At 43.5% G+C, this 20691-nt stretch overlaps 1 protein-coding gene across 1 annotated transcript in view; it reads left to right on the top strand.

Annotated features, from left to right (window-relative positions):
- LOC106746426 overlaps nucleotides 1-20691 on the top strand; it is a 154084-nt gene that overhangs the window by 4114 nt on the left and 129279 nt on the right. The window contains exon 2 of the mRNA XM_014623032.1: nucleotides 1954-2465. Within this exon, the coding sequence (XP_014478518.1) occupies nucleotides 2318-2465 (148 nt within the window). The 5' untranslated portion in view covers nucleotides 1954-2317. The remainder of the gene's footprint in view (nucleotides 1-1953; nucleotides 2466-20691) is intronic.

The following is a 20691-nucleotide window of genomic DNA, read 5'->3' as shown; positions in this document are numbered from 1 at the left end:
GGGTTAAGTCCCCCTGTATCTCGTGTCCACGTCGAATCGGCCGTTTTTAGCCGTGAAGTCCCGCACTGACGCTAACTCGGTTATTTCGCGCGGAGTTTTCACCGTTTCACCGAATATGACGCGCATTATTCGCAACGGAGCGGCGAAGAGGAGGATGGGGGGAGGGGGGAGTGTTCCCTTCGCACACGTGTGCGCGAATCGACGGTGTCGATTGCGCCATTCGCTCGGAATATCACTCGGATATATTACGGTATTACATGCGGCCTTATTCCGTTGTTCGTTGCTTGACACGACGTAACTTCGCTCGCGGCACAGTTCGCGACGCGTTCGTACGTTACGTGCGTAGCCACGCGAAGCAGCGCGAATTTCCGGCGGATTAAATTCGAATCCGCATCGCCAGCCGTGCGCGGAATATCCCGGTATAAAACTGACGAATATCGCGGAGATATTGTTCGCAGCAACGTCTAGCGGGTCGTCGGGGTTTCAACGTTAATCTGAATGAGGAGGCGCGAAACCGGCGCGCTCGCGCGACATCGTTCTCTATCAGCGGAGAAATTCGCACGCGGTCAAGTCACTCCTTGGGAAATTGAATGTCGCTAGTCATTTCTTCTTCAGAGGGGGCAGAACTGCAGCGGAGGAGACGACGACGAGCGATCGCGGGATAACTCGCGGGAAGAAAAGGGGTTTATCGGTTTTCAATTTAACCATCGCCGCTTCAGTTCTTCCGCTCGCAATTGTCGCGAAAGTCCACGGCGACTGGCAGCGCGGCCTGCTCACACACGTACATCCCCTCTTCGCATGTAAACGTACACACACACACACGCGGGATATTGCACACACACGCGAACGTACAGCTCCACGTGAAGCTCTTAGCCCACTTCACGTTGCTTCTCGCCTCCTTTCGAACTTTTGTCATCGACAGCGCTCGCTCTCTCTCTCTCTCTCTCTCTCTCTCTCTCTCTCTCTCTTTCGGTAGAATAGTAGCCTCCGTTATGACCGCGCCGATATACCCATATAAAAATTTGTCCAGGTTTTCCCCCATATACAGTACAGATTTGGATTAGAATACTCAAAGTTGCCCCAAAATAAATTACCCCACTACGATACCAACTGGAAATTCTATTCTCCCCTCTCTAAAAAAGACAATATTGTTAAGTCAACATTCGAAATTATCGAAACCATTGTTGTCAATTTGCGTGCTAAAGAAAATAAAAATATTAAAATATTAAAGAACACGAAGAGCAGAGAAATAGATCTGATTTTCATTCGTATGAAGCCGACGTAGCGCGCATGTCTGAAAGACGTTTCAGGTATTCATAGTCGGATCTTATATTTAAGCCCGTACTGAGCTCACCTTCAAGTAGCCGATAAAATGAGTCCGTATCTGAGGATGTACTCGAGACGATCTTAAACGCGAGACTCGACGATGAATGTCGTCTTTAGAATCGCACGTTCGGAACATTACTCATCGGGGGATCCCCCAATGTGGATTCGCCAATTAGGATCCGCGATTATTTCGGCCAACTGGGACCCAATCAGATTCCCAAGAGATTTTCTACGCGGGCGCTATCTGCCGGGTGTCAAGTTGTATTTCACATATAAATGATTTTCCCCGCGAGTCTATCTCTCGGCACCTCGTCCGTCCGTCCGTCCTATCTACCTCTCTCCTGGCCTACCGTGGCGAGCGTGCCCCTAAAATATTTATGTGCGCAGATATCGAGGTTCGAGCGTCGCTCGATCGCCGCCACCACCGCACGCGAGAGCGCCGCGGACCGATTAATATCGGCCCGGTCAAATCGTGTTCCGATCGGTCGGGGGGGAAAAAAAACGAGAAGGCGGAAAAACAACGGAAAAAAGCTATTATATATACGGGACGCGCGTGCGTGCCGAGGGCGATTCGCGCGAGTCACCGCTGCGAATCGGTTTCGCGCTGAATTTCGCCGTGAATTTCAGAAATCGCGTCCCGTTAGGATTTAATCGGGCGTGAGTGTGTGCACGGTGCCTCGATCGACGGCGACGAGGACGACGACAAGAGTGGATCTCCTCGAGCACCGGAACTCTCTCTCTCTCTCTCTCCATCTCGGATCCCGGTGAGCACCGGCGGTGGAACAGGAAACGCCGCGAGTGCGCGGAGTGTGTCGGAGCCGTGTGCGAGGTGAAACCGACCGTGAGAGATTCGGTCGCACGCACGCGACCACGAAGGAGAGGAGAGACACCGTGAGAGAGTGAAAAGAGTCCGTGCGTGGCGCCGGCGGACCGATACAAGCGGCGTGTACGGCGCCCAACGTGTGGAAGCCCGGCAGAACCCGTTAAATGAATGTTGTTGCGGCGGGCGCTGGCGATCGCGACGGGCAAATCGAGGGGGCACGGCAGGATCGCTCGATTTAAATTCATAGATGTGCGAGCGGAGGGGCCGACAATGGTGGCCCGGCTTCCGCAACAAGTTCTGCTGCTGCTAGTACTCGGTGAGTAAGAACAGCCGGCGGCCGCGCGGCGAGCATGTCGCGGCTTCGATATATCGGTTTCCAGCCGACGAAATGCGAGTTGATGTCCGAGTCCCAAACCGAGGAAAGTTCCGTCGCGCCCACCGTTCTTTTTCTCCCAGGGATCGTCCCTCGAACTCGTTACATCCCTCTAAGACCCTGAACTGTGTGTGTTTTTTTTTTCTTTACTTGCAAACTTTTTGCAGGCGCTACTCTCTTCTCGAAACTACTTCTTGAAATTTTGGGGAAAAGTCACAAAAGATTTTCTCTGCGCTTTCCCCAGAAATCCACCGCCACGGTTGTGACGGCTGGGCATATAGTGAATTATGTATAGATACAATGTCTGACTATCACGATTGTGATGGTTGGAGTTTAGAGGGATACATATTCATGATTGAGGAATATTTACGAACGTCAGAATTTCTCGTGGACTTTTGTGTAGTCGGAAGGTAATTTTTCGTACATGTTGATTGAAGTATTTGGTATGTAAATTAATTTGGTGCTTTCGTTATCGAAAACCAAGTTTTATTTATCAGTGATGTGGAATAATGTGTCATTCAATTATCGAAATAATTTCCGATATCATCGATAATTTTACACCGTTTATCGGGCGACCGTTGTCGAATTCCATCGCGATAAAAATTTAATACTTTTGAATCAATAAAGTCATCGATAGATTTTCGAACATTTCCTTTAAAATATGTGTCAGTTAAGTATTGTGACAATCGAAATAAGTGAAAATCCGAAGAAGCAAGGTGTAGAAAATAAGGAGCAGTGTGGTACAATTTCCCGGCATATATTAAAAATGACGTCTTTTGTTCCTTTTGACATCTAATGTTGAACGTAATCGTGGAGCACATATAATTGAACGAAAAAATGTTTAAATTAAAAATATTTATTAGAAATGGATAAATATAAAGGTGCAAAATTAACTTACACACCTAATATTTTTATCAAAAAGATGGATCGATCGAAAATTAAAAATCATTCCTAAAAATTGATATTATCAATATTATGCCACTACTTGTGAGTGAAGAAGTTATTATCTTAACGTCTGAATATATATTATAATAGTTTCTGTAGCACATTTCGTATCTTTTTCTTTTCACCCAGAGCCCCAAAAATAATATTAGCCGCTCCAATTCCAGAAATACGACGTGACAATTTAAAAAATGTAAGTCAAGGCCGAAATACAGATACCACGCCGATTTGTAGTCGAATCTGAGAAAAAGCCATTGTACTTCGGAATTTCACGCCATCTTCAAAATAAACGGTTCGTATATCCTCTATATTTAGGCACCGGCCGAGTTAACCTACCATGTGCACGTAGCATACACGCATATAGCGACAGCTGATTCAGCACTTTCGCCGTTTTCTTTTCCCTTTGACGACTCCAAGTACTGACTCGCGTCGTATCGAGTTTCGACACTGCGATGTATGTCCGATTAAGGTAGTTGGCTCGTAAGTTAATTTTCTTAGGAAATTTCTGAAATTTTAACAGCGTATGACAAACAGCGTTGACGAACGATGATATTCTGAATTTTATTTCTGAGTTCTAATTTGGATGAAGCTTTCCAGTTCGGAGATATATTGCGCACAGTTGTAACGCGATGAAAATAGTTTTTCGCGCGAAAGACATCGTACTGTTTACATTCGTAAAGTAGAGCGAATTTTATGAAACGTTTCTCAGCCTCGCGGAAAGTTCCCGTGAAAATTGCGTCACGTCCAGATAGCCGCGTTCTCCGCGATAGCGAAGTGCGACATTATATGAGCAATTACTGGAATGAAAACCTCTGTGTGTCGTCAAGACGATAAAAACGAAGGGTTCTTGCGCGATACGTCGTTTAATCGCAGCGACCCTTGCGCGCACTTCCATCAAACGATGAGAACGAATGGAGTTGCACGTAAAACGAAGACACATTCGAAACGTCCCGTATCGTACCCTTTTATCGCGCTCTGTGTATTACCAGCTCGCGTCGAGATAGAAAACGTGACGTTGAACAACGTCGTTGCGCGAATCCACCGGACGTCAAGATTTTTATTCTTTTTCCCCTTTGATCGATTCACATCCAGATCCGATATGGACTTACGGTGATACGCCCGGCTAATCCGCCCCGTAGACGGGACGGGTCGAGGCGAGAAGTGGAAGTTTAATTAAGTCAGATTACAGAGACCGGAATGAATAAAGTTTCGTCAAAGAGGATCACCTCGAAAGACACCTCGCTCTGGAGAAAGATTCGTCGTGGTTAAAGTAAGGTCGAACGTCTTAGCGCCGATGAATAAATGAAACATTAAGGGATCGCGTTTATATATATATGTTTATATAGAGGTGAAACACCAAAGCGAACATAAGTATGGAAAATGAACATACCTATGTTTCTCGTTTATAACCCTTTGACCGCACATTACTTAAAATGTCACTCCAACATTCGTATGTAGAGTCATATGGACTTTATGCGATTTGCTAAATTCCATATCTGAAAAACTGTAAAAGGAAAGAGGTTGACGCAATTCTAGAATAACATGTAACTCTTCTGCTTTAATGTTTGATCACGTATTCATAGAAAGTCAAGCTTTAAGTTGCTAAAAAAAGAAAAAAAAAATAGAATTTAGTCGTCGGTCTCGCGAATGGTAATGTTTTATTTAAAAATTGTAATTTCTTTACTTTTTATCATTTTGATTTGTAACTAGAGGGTGATGTAAAGTTGAAAGATAGTTCCGGAAAAAATTCGACTCCAATGTGTATTCGAAAAATATTATTTTACGGACCGCAGAAAAGGTCTGTAAAATAATATTTTTGAAATGTCGAAAATAGATGTTTTTATAGGGAAAAAATATTTTTGTTGTGAAAGTATAAAAAATAGTTCTATAATAATTTATCGGACGATACTATTTTATAATGTAAGTATTGAACTTTTTAAATCAATTTGGATCTTGTGTCGATCTTCTGTCACCGAGCCATACGAGAAAACTTAGGATTACGTTGTTCTGTGGACCAACATACCTGAATGTGAACATGCACATAAATTTGAATCCCACATCTTCAACGGGGCTTTTAGAGCTGAAAAACAAAATGGTACGTTGGTCTTGGTACTTTTCCTTTATCCACGCATATGTACGCACTTTCTTCTCGCGTGCACGATACGCGCGATCGTGTACTCGCGTTTTCCCAGCAAACGGAACATTAACGAGCGATTTATGGTACACACTTCGCGGAGCAGCGATCCCATCGGCTGAAATTCAACGTACCGAGACGTCGTCTTCTTCGGAATCGTCGAGAGAGCCCGATCATCCTGTTTTCGCTGGGTATAACAAGCGAGCGCGATTACGCCGGCGTATGAAGAGATTAACTCGGGAAATATCCCGTGCCACTTCACAATTAAACCGTTTGTGCGTTTGTGAAAACACAATTTAATTCCAACTTGTGCAACAGGCGTCCGAATATCGTGCGCGTTTCCGCTTTTCGCGACTGCGTCCAGTTGTCACGCGCAAAACGCGCGGGATTTTAGCGCAATTTCGATGGACATGACAACACGTTTCGGTTTTTATGCTAAAACTTTCCGGCTATTTTTTTACACGCGCTCCAAACGCGCGGTTTGTTACCGCGGCAGATCGATATCGGACGGACAGGAGGAAGGCCGATAGGCGCAGAGGCTCGCGTGAATCCTGCACTGTGTGAATCGGGTATCCATCAGTTGCATCGTTAATTCGCGGAGATGCGCCCAGCTGCGTTAAACGTGTCGCAATTTTCTCCGCCGGTGGCGATCAGCTTTCTTCAACATCGCCGAATTCCTCGATTTTTGTTTTCTTCCACTCGGCGAATCAAACGACGAGCGATATATAATTTCGTATTTGTCCGGCTTACCCCAAGGCAATCGGACGTTGAGCCCGATACTAATGAAAATTCTTGCTATGGCCGGTAATTGAGTCGAAATACGAGATGCATCGGGACTGGAATGTGGAAACTGCGCGCGATACTTTCAACGTATAATCAAACGTTAACGATACTCATTGATGTCGGGGGGATCGTAAACACAATTACCGGAAACTAGAGACATAAAGTTTATGTAACCTGCTCGCCCGCCTTGCAATAATGCCGTCCCTTCACGTCGATGCTATCTCAAGAATTATCTGTCAAAAGGTACCAGCCGGGAGGAAAAATTTCATTTATCGAGAAATTAAATATTGCCTCGTGGGGGGAAAAATCTCGGAAAATCCGCTTCCTCGAATATTTCCTCCATTTATAAACGTCATATATGATTTTTCTGGAATATATTGAAATAATGTGAAATAGTGCGAAGTGAACGGAAGAGAAAGAGAGAGGGTAAGAGAGAAAGAAAGAAAGAAAGAAAGAAAGAGAGAGAGANGGGGGGAATGGAGAAGGAGAGAGCAAAATAATGAGAGATCAGAAAGAATAGTCAAATCTTCGCTGGACAGGAACGAGGTAGAAATATCGACGACTCTCAACACCATACCAAGTGCTCTCTCAGTACCAACTATCGGACCGGTCTCGGTATGCAGCAATGGAAACACTGATGAGGCCTTTGTTGATCACAGGTATCGTTACCTCGCGGTAGAAGCTGCATCGTTGATTCGCGCCTAACAATTAGTCAATTGCGGCTCGGCCGCGCTACTTTAGCAATTTCAGTGACGCGATTAACATCACGCGCCACATTCCGCAGTGGTGAAACATCGTTAAATATACGGCCGCGCGCGAATAATGACTCCTCGCGCCGAGAGGCGAGGAAGGAAAAAAGAACCGGCGATTCCGATTCGAGTAGTTTTTTGATGGACGTCAAAATACAAATCAGCAAACGATGCGCTACACTCGATTGTCCATTAACGAGATTGGCATACATTTCTGTATCGCGTCGCAAATTGCACTTCGGCGTGCTGCATTGTATTGCCAATGGAAGTGTTACAACGAGCCTCTCGTCAGGTCTGTATAATGTTTGCCGATCGCAGTCACATCAATTTTGGGAAATTTCCCGATTAATATCGAGTCACGCGCCCTGCTTCGAGTCAAGGGCAATTGTTGCTAATTAATTACACGGCGCGTGAGTGCGCGATTTGTCTGGTCGGGGATAATCGAATCTTTGTCCATTTGTTAATTAGTTCACGAACACTACGATTACATTTAAATAACGTAGCTGCTATGACGAAGCAAGTTTGCTAATACACTGAGGGAAATTATAGTTATTCTTCGCCACAATTGCGAACTTCTTACGGTTTAGCCGCAAAAATAGATTTTTAAGTACCAAAATAGCAGTAACAATATAGATGTAAACTTAGGAACCACAGACCTGCTGTGGAAGGAAAAGTCAGATCTATGATTGAGTTTCTACCTGCTTATTCCTACCTGCAGATGTCTGCTTTTAACGTCATACGAGATGAAAAACGTCAAAGTGAGGCAGACTCGGCTGGAATCGAATTCGGATATTCCGCTCGTCAGGCAATCTTTCCTACCATCGAGTTATTTAAGCTCCACATTAGCGACATCTCCAGCTTTCGTATTTAAGAGATCGGTACTGGCTGAATGTATACGAATCTTACATGGGTGGAAAGACGGTTTTTTAACTATAATTCTTTCACTTTTACCGATTACAGTTACAAATGCCACGTATTTTTCTCTCTCAGTTTAACAAATGTAAAAAAGGATCGAGGCGACATATATATAGCGAGTGCTTAAAAGTACGAAGATAGTACAAACTCTAAACGAAACATCTTCGGTGGAAAAGTTTCGTTCCGTTAAATAATTTATTTTTGTGGTTGTGTGTGTGTGTGTGTGTGCGTGTGCATGTATATAGTAACGAAAATATACTTCTCTTCTCATAATCAGTACACATGTACAATGTAAGCGCAACGCAAAACTCGGCCAAAAGAAACATTACGCGCTTTGGAGAGAAGAAAAGTCCCCGCAACTGTTTAAAAGATTTAAGAGACCTCGGTCTACACGAGGTCCGTGTACAAAAGGTGAAAACTCGCCTGATTTGATAACACGTTCGCTGTGGAAATATATGCGCGCGATCTTTTCCCTCGCGATTCGCACAAGTAAACGCGTTATGTGATTTTGTTTCGGGAAAGAGAGGCGAAGAGGAGGAAGGGAGGAAGATCCCGTGGGTAGATTTCGCGGCGCGATATTGTCATTCTCCGTAGAACGCGAAGTGTGCAATTTATATTCACAAACAACGACGAATGGCCGGTACGTGTATCATCGAATTCAAATTTTTCTTTACTCTCTCTCTCTCTCTCGTATTTCATCTCTCGAAAACGGGCATATCTCCGAAGTTTGCTCTGCGGACGTATCCTTTTAGCAGGCAGCTTAACATGCTTCCCTCTCCGGCGTCTTTAAACTCTTGGAAAATCCCCGATTGAAATTCCCGGCATAATGCATGGCTGCATCGTCGATCTCAATTTCTGTGAAAAATGATATAAATCTCGACCAACATTGCTCCGATCCTTACGCCATGATACAACGCCGTCTAACTTGTCATGCGCTTCTTGTTACACCGGACATCCGAACCTAATCTTCAACATGCTGACGCGTTCGTTAAATTAAATAACTCCGACTTTGGACGATTAATCTTGAGTTGGTAACAAGTTGCCTTAGTTGCCAAGTATGGTTAAACAATGATAGCAAGAACAAACAGTGTAGCCAATTGGTTGCATTCGTAATGTTAATCGATAATGTGATCCCTTTTTCACCCCGGAGGTGGGAAATTGAATTTTTCAGCTGGCCCGCGCGCGAATAAATGGCATATAATTCAATTAGTCGCCATTACATGTTTGGTACCGATCGCATCGGTTGCAATGATATGTAGCACGATTAATTGTCGCTTAAATTATAAATCTCCCCGTTCATGGCGACATTATAATTTGGAAACAACAACGGATAACTGTTACATCGGGAGGAACGAATTGCGATTTAATTAAAAAAAGAGACGCCCGGTAATTACATTCCTCGATAGTCGTAAATATAATCGGATTCGCGGAAGAAATATAGTTGAATTTAATATTTCCGCTTCCATCGTGCAGCGTGACTGAATTCGCAATATCAGGAAAATCGACCGCCTTAATTAAAAGTTGAGCCGCGTAACAAACTGGAATTCGTAACAGTGGGAAGAACTCTCCCTTAGATTTATTCGCTCGCGAAAATAAGTGTAAAATCTGTTCCTGGGGAACAATAAAATTATCGTGAGATGAGCCACCAGAGTTCATCATGTCCTCGTTAAGCTCGCTAAGCTTCTTGGATATTGTAGTTCTTTACTCTTGATCTTCGCAATATCGTAGTATACGTGGATACGTATCTAACTTTCCGAGTTGACGAATTTTTGCGGAGGAGTGAATCCTGCACGAACTCAAATATTAGATCGTTAAAATTACGTTATAAAAATTTAATCATTTATTCGCACAACTTCTCATTATATTGCTCAAGTACCTATCCAATAATTACCGATAATTACAGGCATACGCTCACATTCATATAAATGTAACGTATATATAGTTTGTATAAATTAATATTCGTAAAATATGACGCATCGTCAGAGTCTGGGAGAACGCCAGAAAATATTCGCGGAGCGGAACTTTTTCATAAAACATATCCGTTTTTTCTCGAGGCTAAAAAATTATTATTCTCGTTTAAAATTTTAAAAGAATACCTGAGTAATGCATATTGGAGCCGTAGTCGATTTTTAACGAAGGTATCGAAAGCGTTATTGCATTTTTAATATTCCCCGAACTCGTTAACGTTGCTATATCTCAGTTATTGCTTTTGAAATAACGTCGACAACGAAATTCAGAATTCCGATATTAGGGAGGGCGAGCCTCGGCGTATGAAGTCACCGACATACGCTTTATTTCGCATAGTTTGATAATAATTCGATTAAAACAAACATCAATTGTAAAATACTCCTACCCTCATTGGCGGATGACAGTAAAACCGTTATGAAAGGATTTATAAGATTTGTTAGTTATCTAGATGCAAAACTCTATATCACCCAACGACATATATTAAATACGATATAATAAAATCGCAGCTCCCTGCGAAAAAACGAACGCCCTTTCAATTTAACGTTAATATAACGATTTTGGATTAACGTCACGCATAAGTGAGCTATATGTGTGCAAGATGCACTGTCGCAATCACACGGTATTCCCCGGTGACTGTAAGTACAAATTTCTCCGTCGCGTCGCAAAGTTGGACTTGGCTTCTCCGCGTTCCGCGCGAAATTCTTAATTAACCGCGACGCGCTGTCGATACTCGCCGATGGATCGGTGTCTAACCGACGACTAAAGTTTCCAGCGGATGCCTCCAGGATTCACGTGACAAGAATTCAGTGCCAGCTACGGAACTGGTAATCCGATCGAACGTCGGCCGTGTTTGCGCGATTCTAGATGCCACGCAAATATATCCGCCCGATATGCGACCGTACGAATGTACCGTCGCGTACGCAAGAGATTCTCAGATGCACGATCGAGTCCATTTGTAAGTTTCGTAGGGATGCTTCGTGGTTTGCATTACGGACTAGAGATCTGCGCCCGCTCGGACGTGTGTGACTAATCGTGACCAACTCGGCGAGAGAGGAGAGTCACAACATCGAAGTAATTTATCGAGAGAGACCGAACAAGATCTCAAAGGTCTCGTCTCCCGGAAATACCGGACGTTTCAGCCAAGCTCCGTTCCGAGGAATATCTAATAATACGACTTTTAACGATCACCGCTATTGCCACAGTTGCGATGACGTTTTGAGCGACGAAGCGGCGAAGCTTCCGAAAATACGAGAAAAGCACGCTTCCGGAAGCCCTTCCGAGAACAGGAAAATTCTTCACGCGTGGAAGTCCCGCTCGTGCAATAATCCGCCGGGGAGGATATTCGCTCGCGGATGGAGAGATAGTATTTCTAGGACACGCGGTCCAACAATTTCCATCTTCGGGATTTACTCCGCCCCNCCCCCCCCGACTCCCCGCGAGTCAGCCGGTCCCTTCTGCAACGTCGGCGGCAGATAAAATCCCGCACGATTAATAGGTGTCCCCCGTCTTTTTGTCCGCCGCGTGCCGGTTATCATCGCCCGCGCGAATTGTTCCGCGGCGTGGCGCAGCGCGCTCGATGGTCCGAATTCTGGCACGTCGACAGTTCGCGCGTCGATATATAAGACATTCGTGATCGCGCCCGTGGCCCGGAATGTCCCGTGATGACTCCCGTTTCGGCGCTACACCGAATAGCGGAATAATAACCAGCTATGACCGCCTGACGAGAGAGAAAGAGAGAGACTGTGGATGCATTCCCAAGCAGAACGAAGAGTCATAAAAGTCAAGATGGAATCAAGGTGACGTCAGAAGTAATTATTTATAGGAAATCAAAGTGATGTCATATCCTTATATTGGTGAATGGAGTACAAAAAAGTTGATAAAAAATTCGGGAAAAAATTCTCAGAGATCTATGAGAGGAAAATCAAGAATTTTTGTATCTCGCCATTTTTTCTCAAGTTGATAGAATTCGAATAGAAAATTATCGAAGAACAAATAATTTGAAGTTGTTTCTGAAAATATCTTAAAAATAGAGGTTGTACGAAAATATTTTCCGGACAAAATTTGTTTGCTTTTCTTTTTGCGTAGAATGAAATTCCGTGATAAATAATGCACACACACTCGAATAGTATTTGAGTGGTCGAATCGGGACACACTTCGATACCCAGATAATCAGATATCCGAATATTTGAGAGTCTTAATGAAAACCGTAATATCGGCTGATCCATCATAACGAAGGAACGTAACGAAGTTAATTACAGAGTTACCGATCTCGTAAACTAAAGGTAATATTTTCGACACACATCTAACGAAACGTACACCCCATATACGCGGCGGTGCGCGAAAAAATAGAGGCGGCGAAGGGCGGACGGGCGCGCACGGAGAAATTTTTATGCGCAGTGATAGACGGCGAGTGAAAGAGTGCTCCTCCTGGAGATTTTACGGCCGCGTCCGGTGTATTCGCGGTCGTGAATATAAATTTGGGTAATTGAGGTGTGAATGTCGGCGATGACGGAGCGCCCCGGCGACGTTCGCGCCTGTCGCGTTTACCAACGAAATTGTGGACCCGCTGCCCTCGCAAAAAGAAAAGCGACTCAACCTTCGACACGATTTGCGGTTAAAGTGAGACGCGAGCGTCCTCACGACGACATCTTAGGGAAAGCACAGCTCTACTTGAAAATTACTCGCTTACAATGTGCGAGGAATGCATCGCGAGCATGCGCGACGTAAATCTACTAAATCTGAGGACTTATGAAAAAGAGATACGAAAATACAGTGAAAGAGAGAGAGAGAGAGAAAGAGAGGTGTGAAAAACACCATTATTGAAAATTTTGAAACGCGTAATTCGATGTATCCGGCGTACGTTGTTTGTAAACAGCGTATTTAGTTGTGAGAGAGGAAAAAACGCGCGAGCCGATATGTATATTCATTTCCATTAAACATTCGTGAATAATTGAATTTTTATTAATTGTTATAAATGTAACGTCGGATTCCAAATTTCAGTGAACTCTCTCTCTTTCTTCCTCTCTCCGGGCCGTTGTTTTCGCGCGAAATAAATATTTTAGCCCGCAGACACGCAGTATAACGTGCGGTAGGCAACGAACCCGGCAATTTACCGCATACCAGTCATAAAAAAGAGACAGTAATAATATTTTACATTGTAATAAAGTGTTCTACTTCCTCGCCGCGGCGGTATCGTACAATTTTTTTAATACGAAAGAGAATTTAGGATCGTTCCATCTGGAGTTCAAGTATAACCCGCGCTAACACGACGGCTCTTAAGCTACCATCTTACCGTGAGCTTAATCTCGGAAAACACAATGAAAAACACATGTAGATCCGAACAGTACAGCGAGCTAATAAACCCATGGGAAAATTAACAGACGCTTTCGGTATCCATTTCCCGCATTTCGTCGTAACCGATAGTTCCGCTTTCAAGTCTAATTAGGAGCACGAATTTACAACTTAAGAGCGGGGTTGTAATTAAGTTCCCGTGGCAGATGCCTTCGTCGAAAAGCGCCGATCTCCGTAACTTGGTCTTACATTTCGTGGTCGTAGTGTCCGGTTAAAATATCCATTGTTACGCGCGTACAAAAGCAGCAGGAAATGCGCGCACGGACGCTCGCGCACGTGCTGCTCGAATAAATCCACGTGGCAGGTGCGCAGACTCTTGAGGGCAAATGAAGGGACGTAAAAGTGCGCCGAAGAATACGGAGCAGGTGACAAAGGAGAGAAAAAGCTCGGGAGCCGCGGAATCCTCGAACTAGCGGTGACGTTGAGAGAGAAGGACCGTTTTAAAACGACATAAGCGCGACCTCGCGCGGTAAAATTGAGGCAAACCGACTGCGGGAGGTAATTTTAAGGAAATACGACGGTCGCAGCACGCGCTATATTCGGCGAGTGCTTCGCCACGTCGCGGAAAACGATGGAATTCCTCTACGGTTACCCAAATGCGTTACTTAATGATTCGAAAATAAACGGCGATTGTAAAACGCGGGAGCAACGCTACGTAGACAAAAATCGCCCGCCGCGAAAATATGCATACGCGAATCGGGAAGATCAAATTTAAGATAGTTGGTACGTGACAATATTGTTAGAAAGGTTATGGTTAGTACAATACGAAGAAGCTCCACAAATCTGTACTAAATATTTATAAATATACAGTTTCTAGATATACAGTTTTGATACTCTTTAAGAAGAGAATATTAATCAAACTTACATAGACCATCTTCTAAAAGTCACTGTCAGCACTGAAACTATAGTTTATGTTACGTATACTATAGATTCTCAGCACTGGCAATGAATATTGGAACGCAGTCATAACGTTACAAAACTTATGAAAAAGTAATCGCTTTTTCGTGCTCTGACTTGTGACAAAAGAGAAAGTGATGTCATCCGCCTTCCATTTATATTTTACACGATAACTTTGTTAATAATCAATATTTTAAATTGAAAAATTATCGATTACATTCGTCCAAGTGCCGTTTAATCGATTCTAGACTTAAAGTTATGAAATAGATTGTCAATGATCTCTTTGTTGAAAAATAAAAACAGTACATAACACGGTATCTTTTCCCACTGATAGTTCGTTGCCGCGGAAAAAAAAAGAAATAAAAGAACAAACGAGAAGTTACCGGTCTATTCGCGAGCCGCACATAAAAACGTTGCTTAAAACCCATAATTTGTACGCATAGGTGGGAAAAAACAGGTTCGCATAGAGGCACGGTGTTTTTTTTTTACATTCGCCCTGTCGCAAAATTTTTACTCCGAGCGAATTATCTTCAACGCGAGAACGCGTCGAATGTATTTGCCCCGTGTAGCGTGCAGAAATTAAAAATATTTTTCGAAATAACTTAGGAAGAATTGCATCCTGCGCGTGTGTTGTACTTGTAACTTGTGCGTGTCTGAATAATATGCGTGACATATTGCTCAGGATCTTTGCATAAATTTCCAACATTTTACGAAACATTAATCTTTTTTTTTCCACGAAATAGCGTAAAAGGCGGCGCTAAAAAAATTTGATAAAAAAATATTCTACAAAAAGGCCGAATTCGCAGATGTATCATTCGACATACACAGAACACGCGCGGACGTGTATATTCCTTTCATTCAAATATGCCCGAGTTGCAACTTTTAATAAAAAAAAGAAAAATTTGCGACATGTCGGTGACATTTAAATATTATTTGGTGATATCACCCGCGTCGTAGTGATACAGATATAGATTAATAATGGCCTTTTGGTTTCACGGAACAAAGGAAGACCGTAATGAAATATGTGAAATCGTGCGAAGGTACCGATTGCCAAATGAATCATCGAATCGGCGATCTCACGCACATATTTCATGCAACGCGCCCCCTTCAGCGAGTTAAATTAATGTCCAAACAATATTATCAATAGAAATTGAAAAGCTGATCGAGCGGTATTAAATTCGTCGAAACCGGGCGTTCCAATTCACCGAGATATCCAATATCGTGCAGCCGTCATACGTGCCAGTGCCGTTTGATTTGCGATTTCTCGGATCTCAACTGGATCAATCGGTTTCACAAAAATGCGTCAATCGTGTTTCATGTAATTCGTATATATTTCCCCCTTTTTTTTTATTTCGAGTTGATCGAATGCGTTATTTAGAGCCGAGATATGAAAATCGGGCGTTCAGAGTGTGCCGTTTCACGTGGTGGAGAAAAGAAAAAAGAAGGAACAGGATCGCCACTTTGTATCGAGGAGTGTCGATCTGAAAAGGGCGAATGAGTGCATTTCGAGCGATCACATTGCAAAAGGAGGAAAAAAAGGATAAAAAAAAATCGTCCAACCACTTCAAATGATTGCAATGGGAAGGGCATCGGGGTGCGGGGCGAGGTGGAAAATGCGGGGCGGCGGTGTCATTTCCTGCGGCGCTGGTGACTCGCTTCCCCGCCGGGAACTTCCGGTCACCACCACGCTGGATTCGAAAACGCGTCGAGGCAACTTCTGTTCCCGCTTTATTGTTATTACACACGAGCGCATTTCCAACGAGGCGTGCAGTGTGCAACGTATGTGTGTGTGTGTGTGTGTACATGCGCGTGCATATAAGTATATATATATATATATATGTAACTGGAAAGGCATAGTTTTTCTCGCGTTCCTTCAAAGCTGCACGAGACCTTTCAAGCGTGTGCGCGCGCGCTTTAAGTTCCCCTTAAGGTCGCCTTAAGGATACGTCACACGGTTCGTTGATTTATACTTTACGACCGCGCACGACCGCGTAAGATGCGCACTAAGCGTGTTTATAATTTCCAATTCAATCCACGCGACATGCGTCTGTATTCGCGGAAACTCGAGATATACTCGGCTGTGTCGAAAATTTGCCGAACGACGATGGAATCCGATCGTTCACTCACAGGGAGAGAATTAGCCATAGGAGCTGCGGCAGCAAACGTGTGTCTTTGAAATTGGGACAGCCGACCGTCGTTCTTCCTGCCGCAGCTAAATTTATTAGCTGTTTGCGCGGTGAAAAATTCTGTGCTGGCGCAGGAAATTTCATGCTGCCGCAGCAAAATCTGCCGGCTACTATATGGACGGCAAGACGATTTGTTAATAATACCGATTGCTGTTCGCTGAATTATTCTGAGGAATCTACGAATGATTTTCCCGTAAAAATAAATTAGTAAATGTAGGAGAACGCTATTTTGTTTGAACAGCAAATTAACGTGTCCCACGAAGGACAAATTCACTCAGCAGAATATTTATCTATCCTGGCAAGAAATCCGTTTCTGCTCTAACTACGAATAATCCGCTAATTTAATCGCGTCAATTAAATTTTATCGCTGTCGTAACGAATATGCAATAGCAACGATGATTTCGCTATAACTAAAAATTATTTTCCCCCGCTTAAAATTGTGCCACACAGCAAATACGTTTTATCCCTAACTAAGCCGACTTTTAGCAATGACGGTAAAATTCGAACTAATCTAATGAAGTTTAGCTGCTATCACTAAAACATTTCTCTGAGTGTTCGCTCGAGAAGATGGACCGCTTTAAATGCGTCGTCCCAGAGAGATAAGTCCCGCTCTTTTTACGAATATAAAATCCTATCGACTCATCTTTCTCTTTTTGCTCATCACGATGGATCCTCGTTCTAAGTACAATGGTCGGGGTAAGGATTGTCATTCGAGAAGGGCGCGCAACGACGAGCGGACCCTTCGTTGGCCGTAACTTTCAATTAGCAATTAAAATTCGGAAGAGGAAGCCGTTAGATCGCGTTTCTCCTCGTCGTAGTAGTCGTCGTCGTGCCGGTAGCGAGTTCTCGAGTGTAAAAGCGCAAACGAAAGCTCTCTCCCTCTCTCTCTCTCTCGCTCTCTCTCTCTCACGGCAATACTCCGCAATCTCGGTGATGTTTGTCGGCGCCGCTACTAGAAATTACTCAACCGCCTTTGTCGTGGGGTGCTTGCGGCGCGACCTTTCTCATTTTGAGCGACCTCGCACCAGCCGACGAGGATGAGGCCAACCGGAGAAGGATACGACGGCCACTGTGCCCGGCTCGTCGTTGTAAGACGACATCGCGCCGGTAACGAGATGCGCTTCCACCATCGTGGTAGAACTGATATTGTTCTTTGAAATTGGCTCCCGCCGAGCCGGACGAAGCCGTAGAATCGGCGAGCACGCGATCCTGCGGACGAAGACAATGGTGGTACGGTGGAATTGGGCGGTGGAAGGCGATACGATGCAGACGCGACGAGACGCGACGCGACAACAAGAGCCGGGTGATAGTAGTTTATTTCGACCAACGAGAGTACGGATAGCGCGGGATAGTCGAAGGCGAACAAACGGACGAGCCTGACGGATATTCTCGTGATCGAATCTGTCGCGTAGGTAAATAGTCCCGATCCGGTGATAAATGGTTCCGAATGGGAAGAGAAAGTAGAGGGATATATTTCTCCGAAAGAGGGAGAGAGAGAGAGAGAGAGGAAGAGAGAGAATGTCAGAAAGGAAGGTATGCGTATTTATCTGCTACGTGATGTATTGTCTCAGTCTTTTCCATAGATGGAGCTAAACCGACAAACCGACAATTTTGCTTTCGGGCAAGCTTTCTTAAAGCTTTGGTAAAGGTGTAAAATTAAAATTTATGTGCATGGATACAAATCAGCAACATTTCCCCACCAAAATACATGTTAATCTTGTAGAAATTATTACATATTTCCTTGCAAGTAATTATTTTTTAAGATGTTTGAGGATTAACGATCTAGTCTTCAGTACTTTATAGTCGAGAAACACAGATATGTCGATTTACCATGCGTATGTCAGTTTTGGTGTTTTTCTACCAATTGTCGCGTATAAGTCACGTTAACATATGGCCGATGAAATTCTACCGACAATTTTTCTGCGAGTAAAAAAAAAACAGTCGCGTAGAAAATCTAATTGGCACAGAAATCGTCAAATTAGTTCTCACTACATTATAATGAATTAATAAAACAAAGTACGGTTAAATTTAATATTTCACCGCGTATAAAAGGTTGAATTAATGATAATATAATTGGTAGAACAATTAATAATTCGCGCGGGGGAAATTGTAGCGATTAAATCAGGAATATTTAGTGCTCTACAAACGACAAGTTGATTGCAATTATTGCCACGGCTTAACGATCACACGTACCTGCGTGTGAGTAAGATTAATGCTAATCGTCTCTCTGCATTCGCCAGAAATTGCCTCAGCATTGTTGCTATAAGCGCTTGTGTGTATCGACATAATAGTAGTGGTTCTACGACCCGGTCGGTGAGACGATGAGACGCGAGATATTAATATCTCTTACTCGGCCCTCTCTTAATTCCCTCCCTCTTTATGCACTCCCTTTCCAGATATAGCTCGACGTTGTGTAATCGTTCTAATTAACCCTCGGTTACTCTGTTCTTCGGCGGGACAAAACTCGATGCACACCACAAAAAATACTGCAGAAAAATAAAAATACGTCGCGACAAGAGCGGCACGGACGGCTTACAAGTCGGAGTCCCAAATTGGTGCGCCACCTATTGTTACCTCATCCATAAATTTAGCGGCGCTCAAGGGTCAACCGACTCCTAACTATTTGTCGACGGAAGTTCTCCCGGCTCGGTATTTTCTTAAATAACAATTTTCGCCCCGTCTAGCACGGCGGAACTTATTGTTCCGCGCGAAATTAATTCCGTTTGAAATAATACACGGAGCGCAATTCGTACACGCATGTTGCGTCCATATTTCAATCTTGGATCACGGTGTGCCGTTCGCAATCCAGTCGAAAAGAGAAGAGGAGACGGGGTGAGGAGAAATAAAGAGAGAGAGAGAGAGTGGTTGGCGTATTCATTTTGTTAATAAACCGCGGCGCGCGCGCTCGCGCGGATATATACGTCGGATTGACCCAATTCTCATTAAATTCCTGGCAGTCGTCACGACGCCCGTTGCTCGCCGCTCGTTGTACGCACACGTTTCCATATATCTTGTCTGGGTAGAGAGAGAGAGAGGAAGAGAGAGAAAGAAGAGAAAGAGAGCGAGGGAGAGTGAGAAAGAGAGAGGGAAGGGAGTGAATCCGGCAGTCTCTCTCGGAGCCGCTTCTTCGGTCGGAATTTCCGCGACTGTTTGAGACAATACTTTGTCCCCGCCTTTGTGAAACGGCGAGATATGCATGCGTCCCCCGCGGCGAACGATTGACCCACATATTACAAAATCGCGCTTGGACGCGAGTTTTGCCGGCTGCTGATGTCGGGCTCCCATTGTTTCCGGCCCGTACGGCCGGACGGAACGAAATTGAACGGGCAGATGGAAAATAATAAATAAAAGCCGATTCTCCGCCGAATAAATACATCGATACTCGTAGCTTTTAAATTACAGGAACGTTTTTTACACCGACTTCGTTGCGTGTTGTTTTCCCGCTTTTTTGATTGGAGGGCAGCATTGAACGAATCGTTGCGAGGTATTAACAGATTCGCAATGAACGAACATGTTTAATTTGTAGATTGCTCTTATGTCACAAGAGTGGCGCTTTTCGATTAAATTTAACGGCCGTAATTAGCGCGATGCGAGGTAAGTTACGTGTGAATAAATATCACGCATTATATAAAATGTTGGTAAATTGTTCAAAAGATAATGTTACATGGAGTCCTATCGGATAATGTTCGCTGACCCAACTTGGAATAAACCAAATGCTACATGATTATTTAATGGCTATTCACATTCATAGAGACATCCGAGAAACAATTATAATACCAGTTACCAAATTTTCGCCATTGCATAAATGATAATAATTAGAAGACACATATTCACTTACTACTTAGATAAAATTATATGTAAGGTAATATGTCGTTTTTGTTGTGACGTCATGAATTTGCTCATGAAAATGCTCGAAATTGCTATAATTGCATTGTATCATTAATACGGATTAAGCAAAATTTCATTATTAACAACGTAAATGCAAAACAAAGGCGAATAATATAATCAGATCTGAAATGCCCGATTGTTGTTGATATCTATGATATCTATTGCAAATATTGATTATGTTAATCTGTTCACATGTTCCGAACATGATTTAATTCCATTAAATACTTCCTAATATGCAACATGTTTATTTTAAATTCATGTTGCATTTCATGTATGCAATACTCGTGCATAATTACGGATAATGTAAATTGGTCTTATGGTTAGCATGCGTGTATATATATATTTATTTATTATTA

The sequence above is a fragment of the Dinoponera quadriceps genome, unplaced genomic scaffold (assembly GCF_001313825.1).
Source record: "Dinoponera quadriceps isolate SergipeBrazil2010 unplaced genomic scaffold, ASM131382v1 scaffold566, whole genome shotgun sequence".
Lineage (NCBI taxonomy): Eukaryota > Metazoa > Arthropoda > Insecta > Hymenoptera > Formicidae > Dinoponera > Dinoponera quadriceps.
This window is presented reverse-complemented; position numbering and strand designations above follow the sequence as displayed.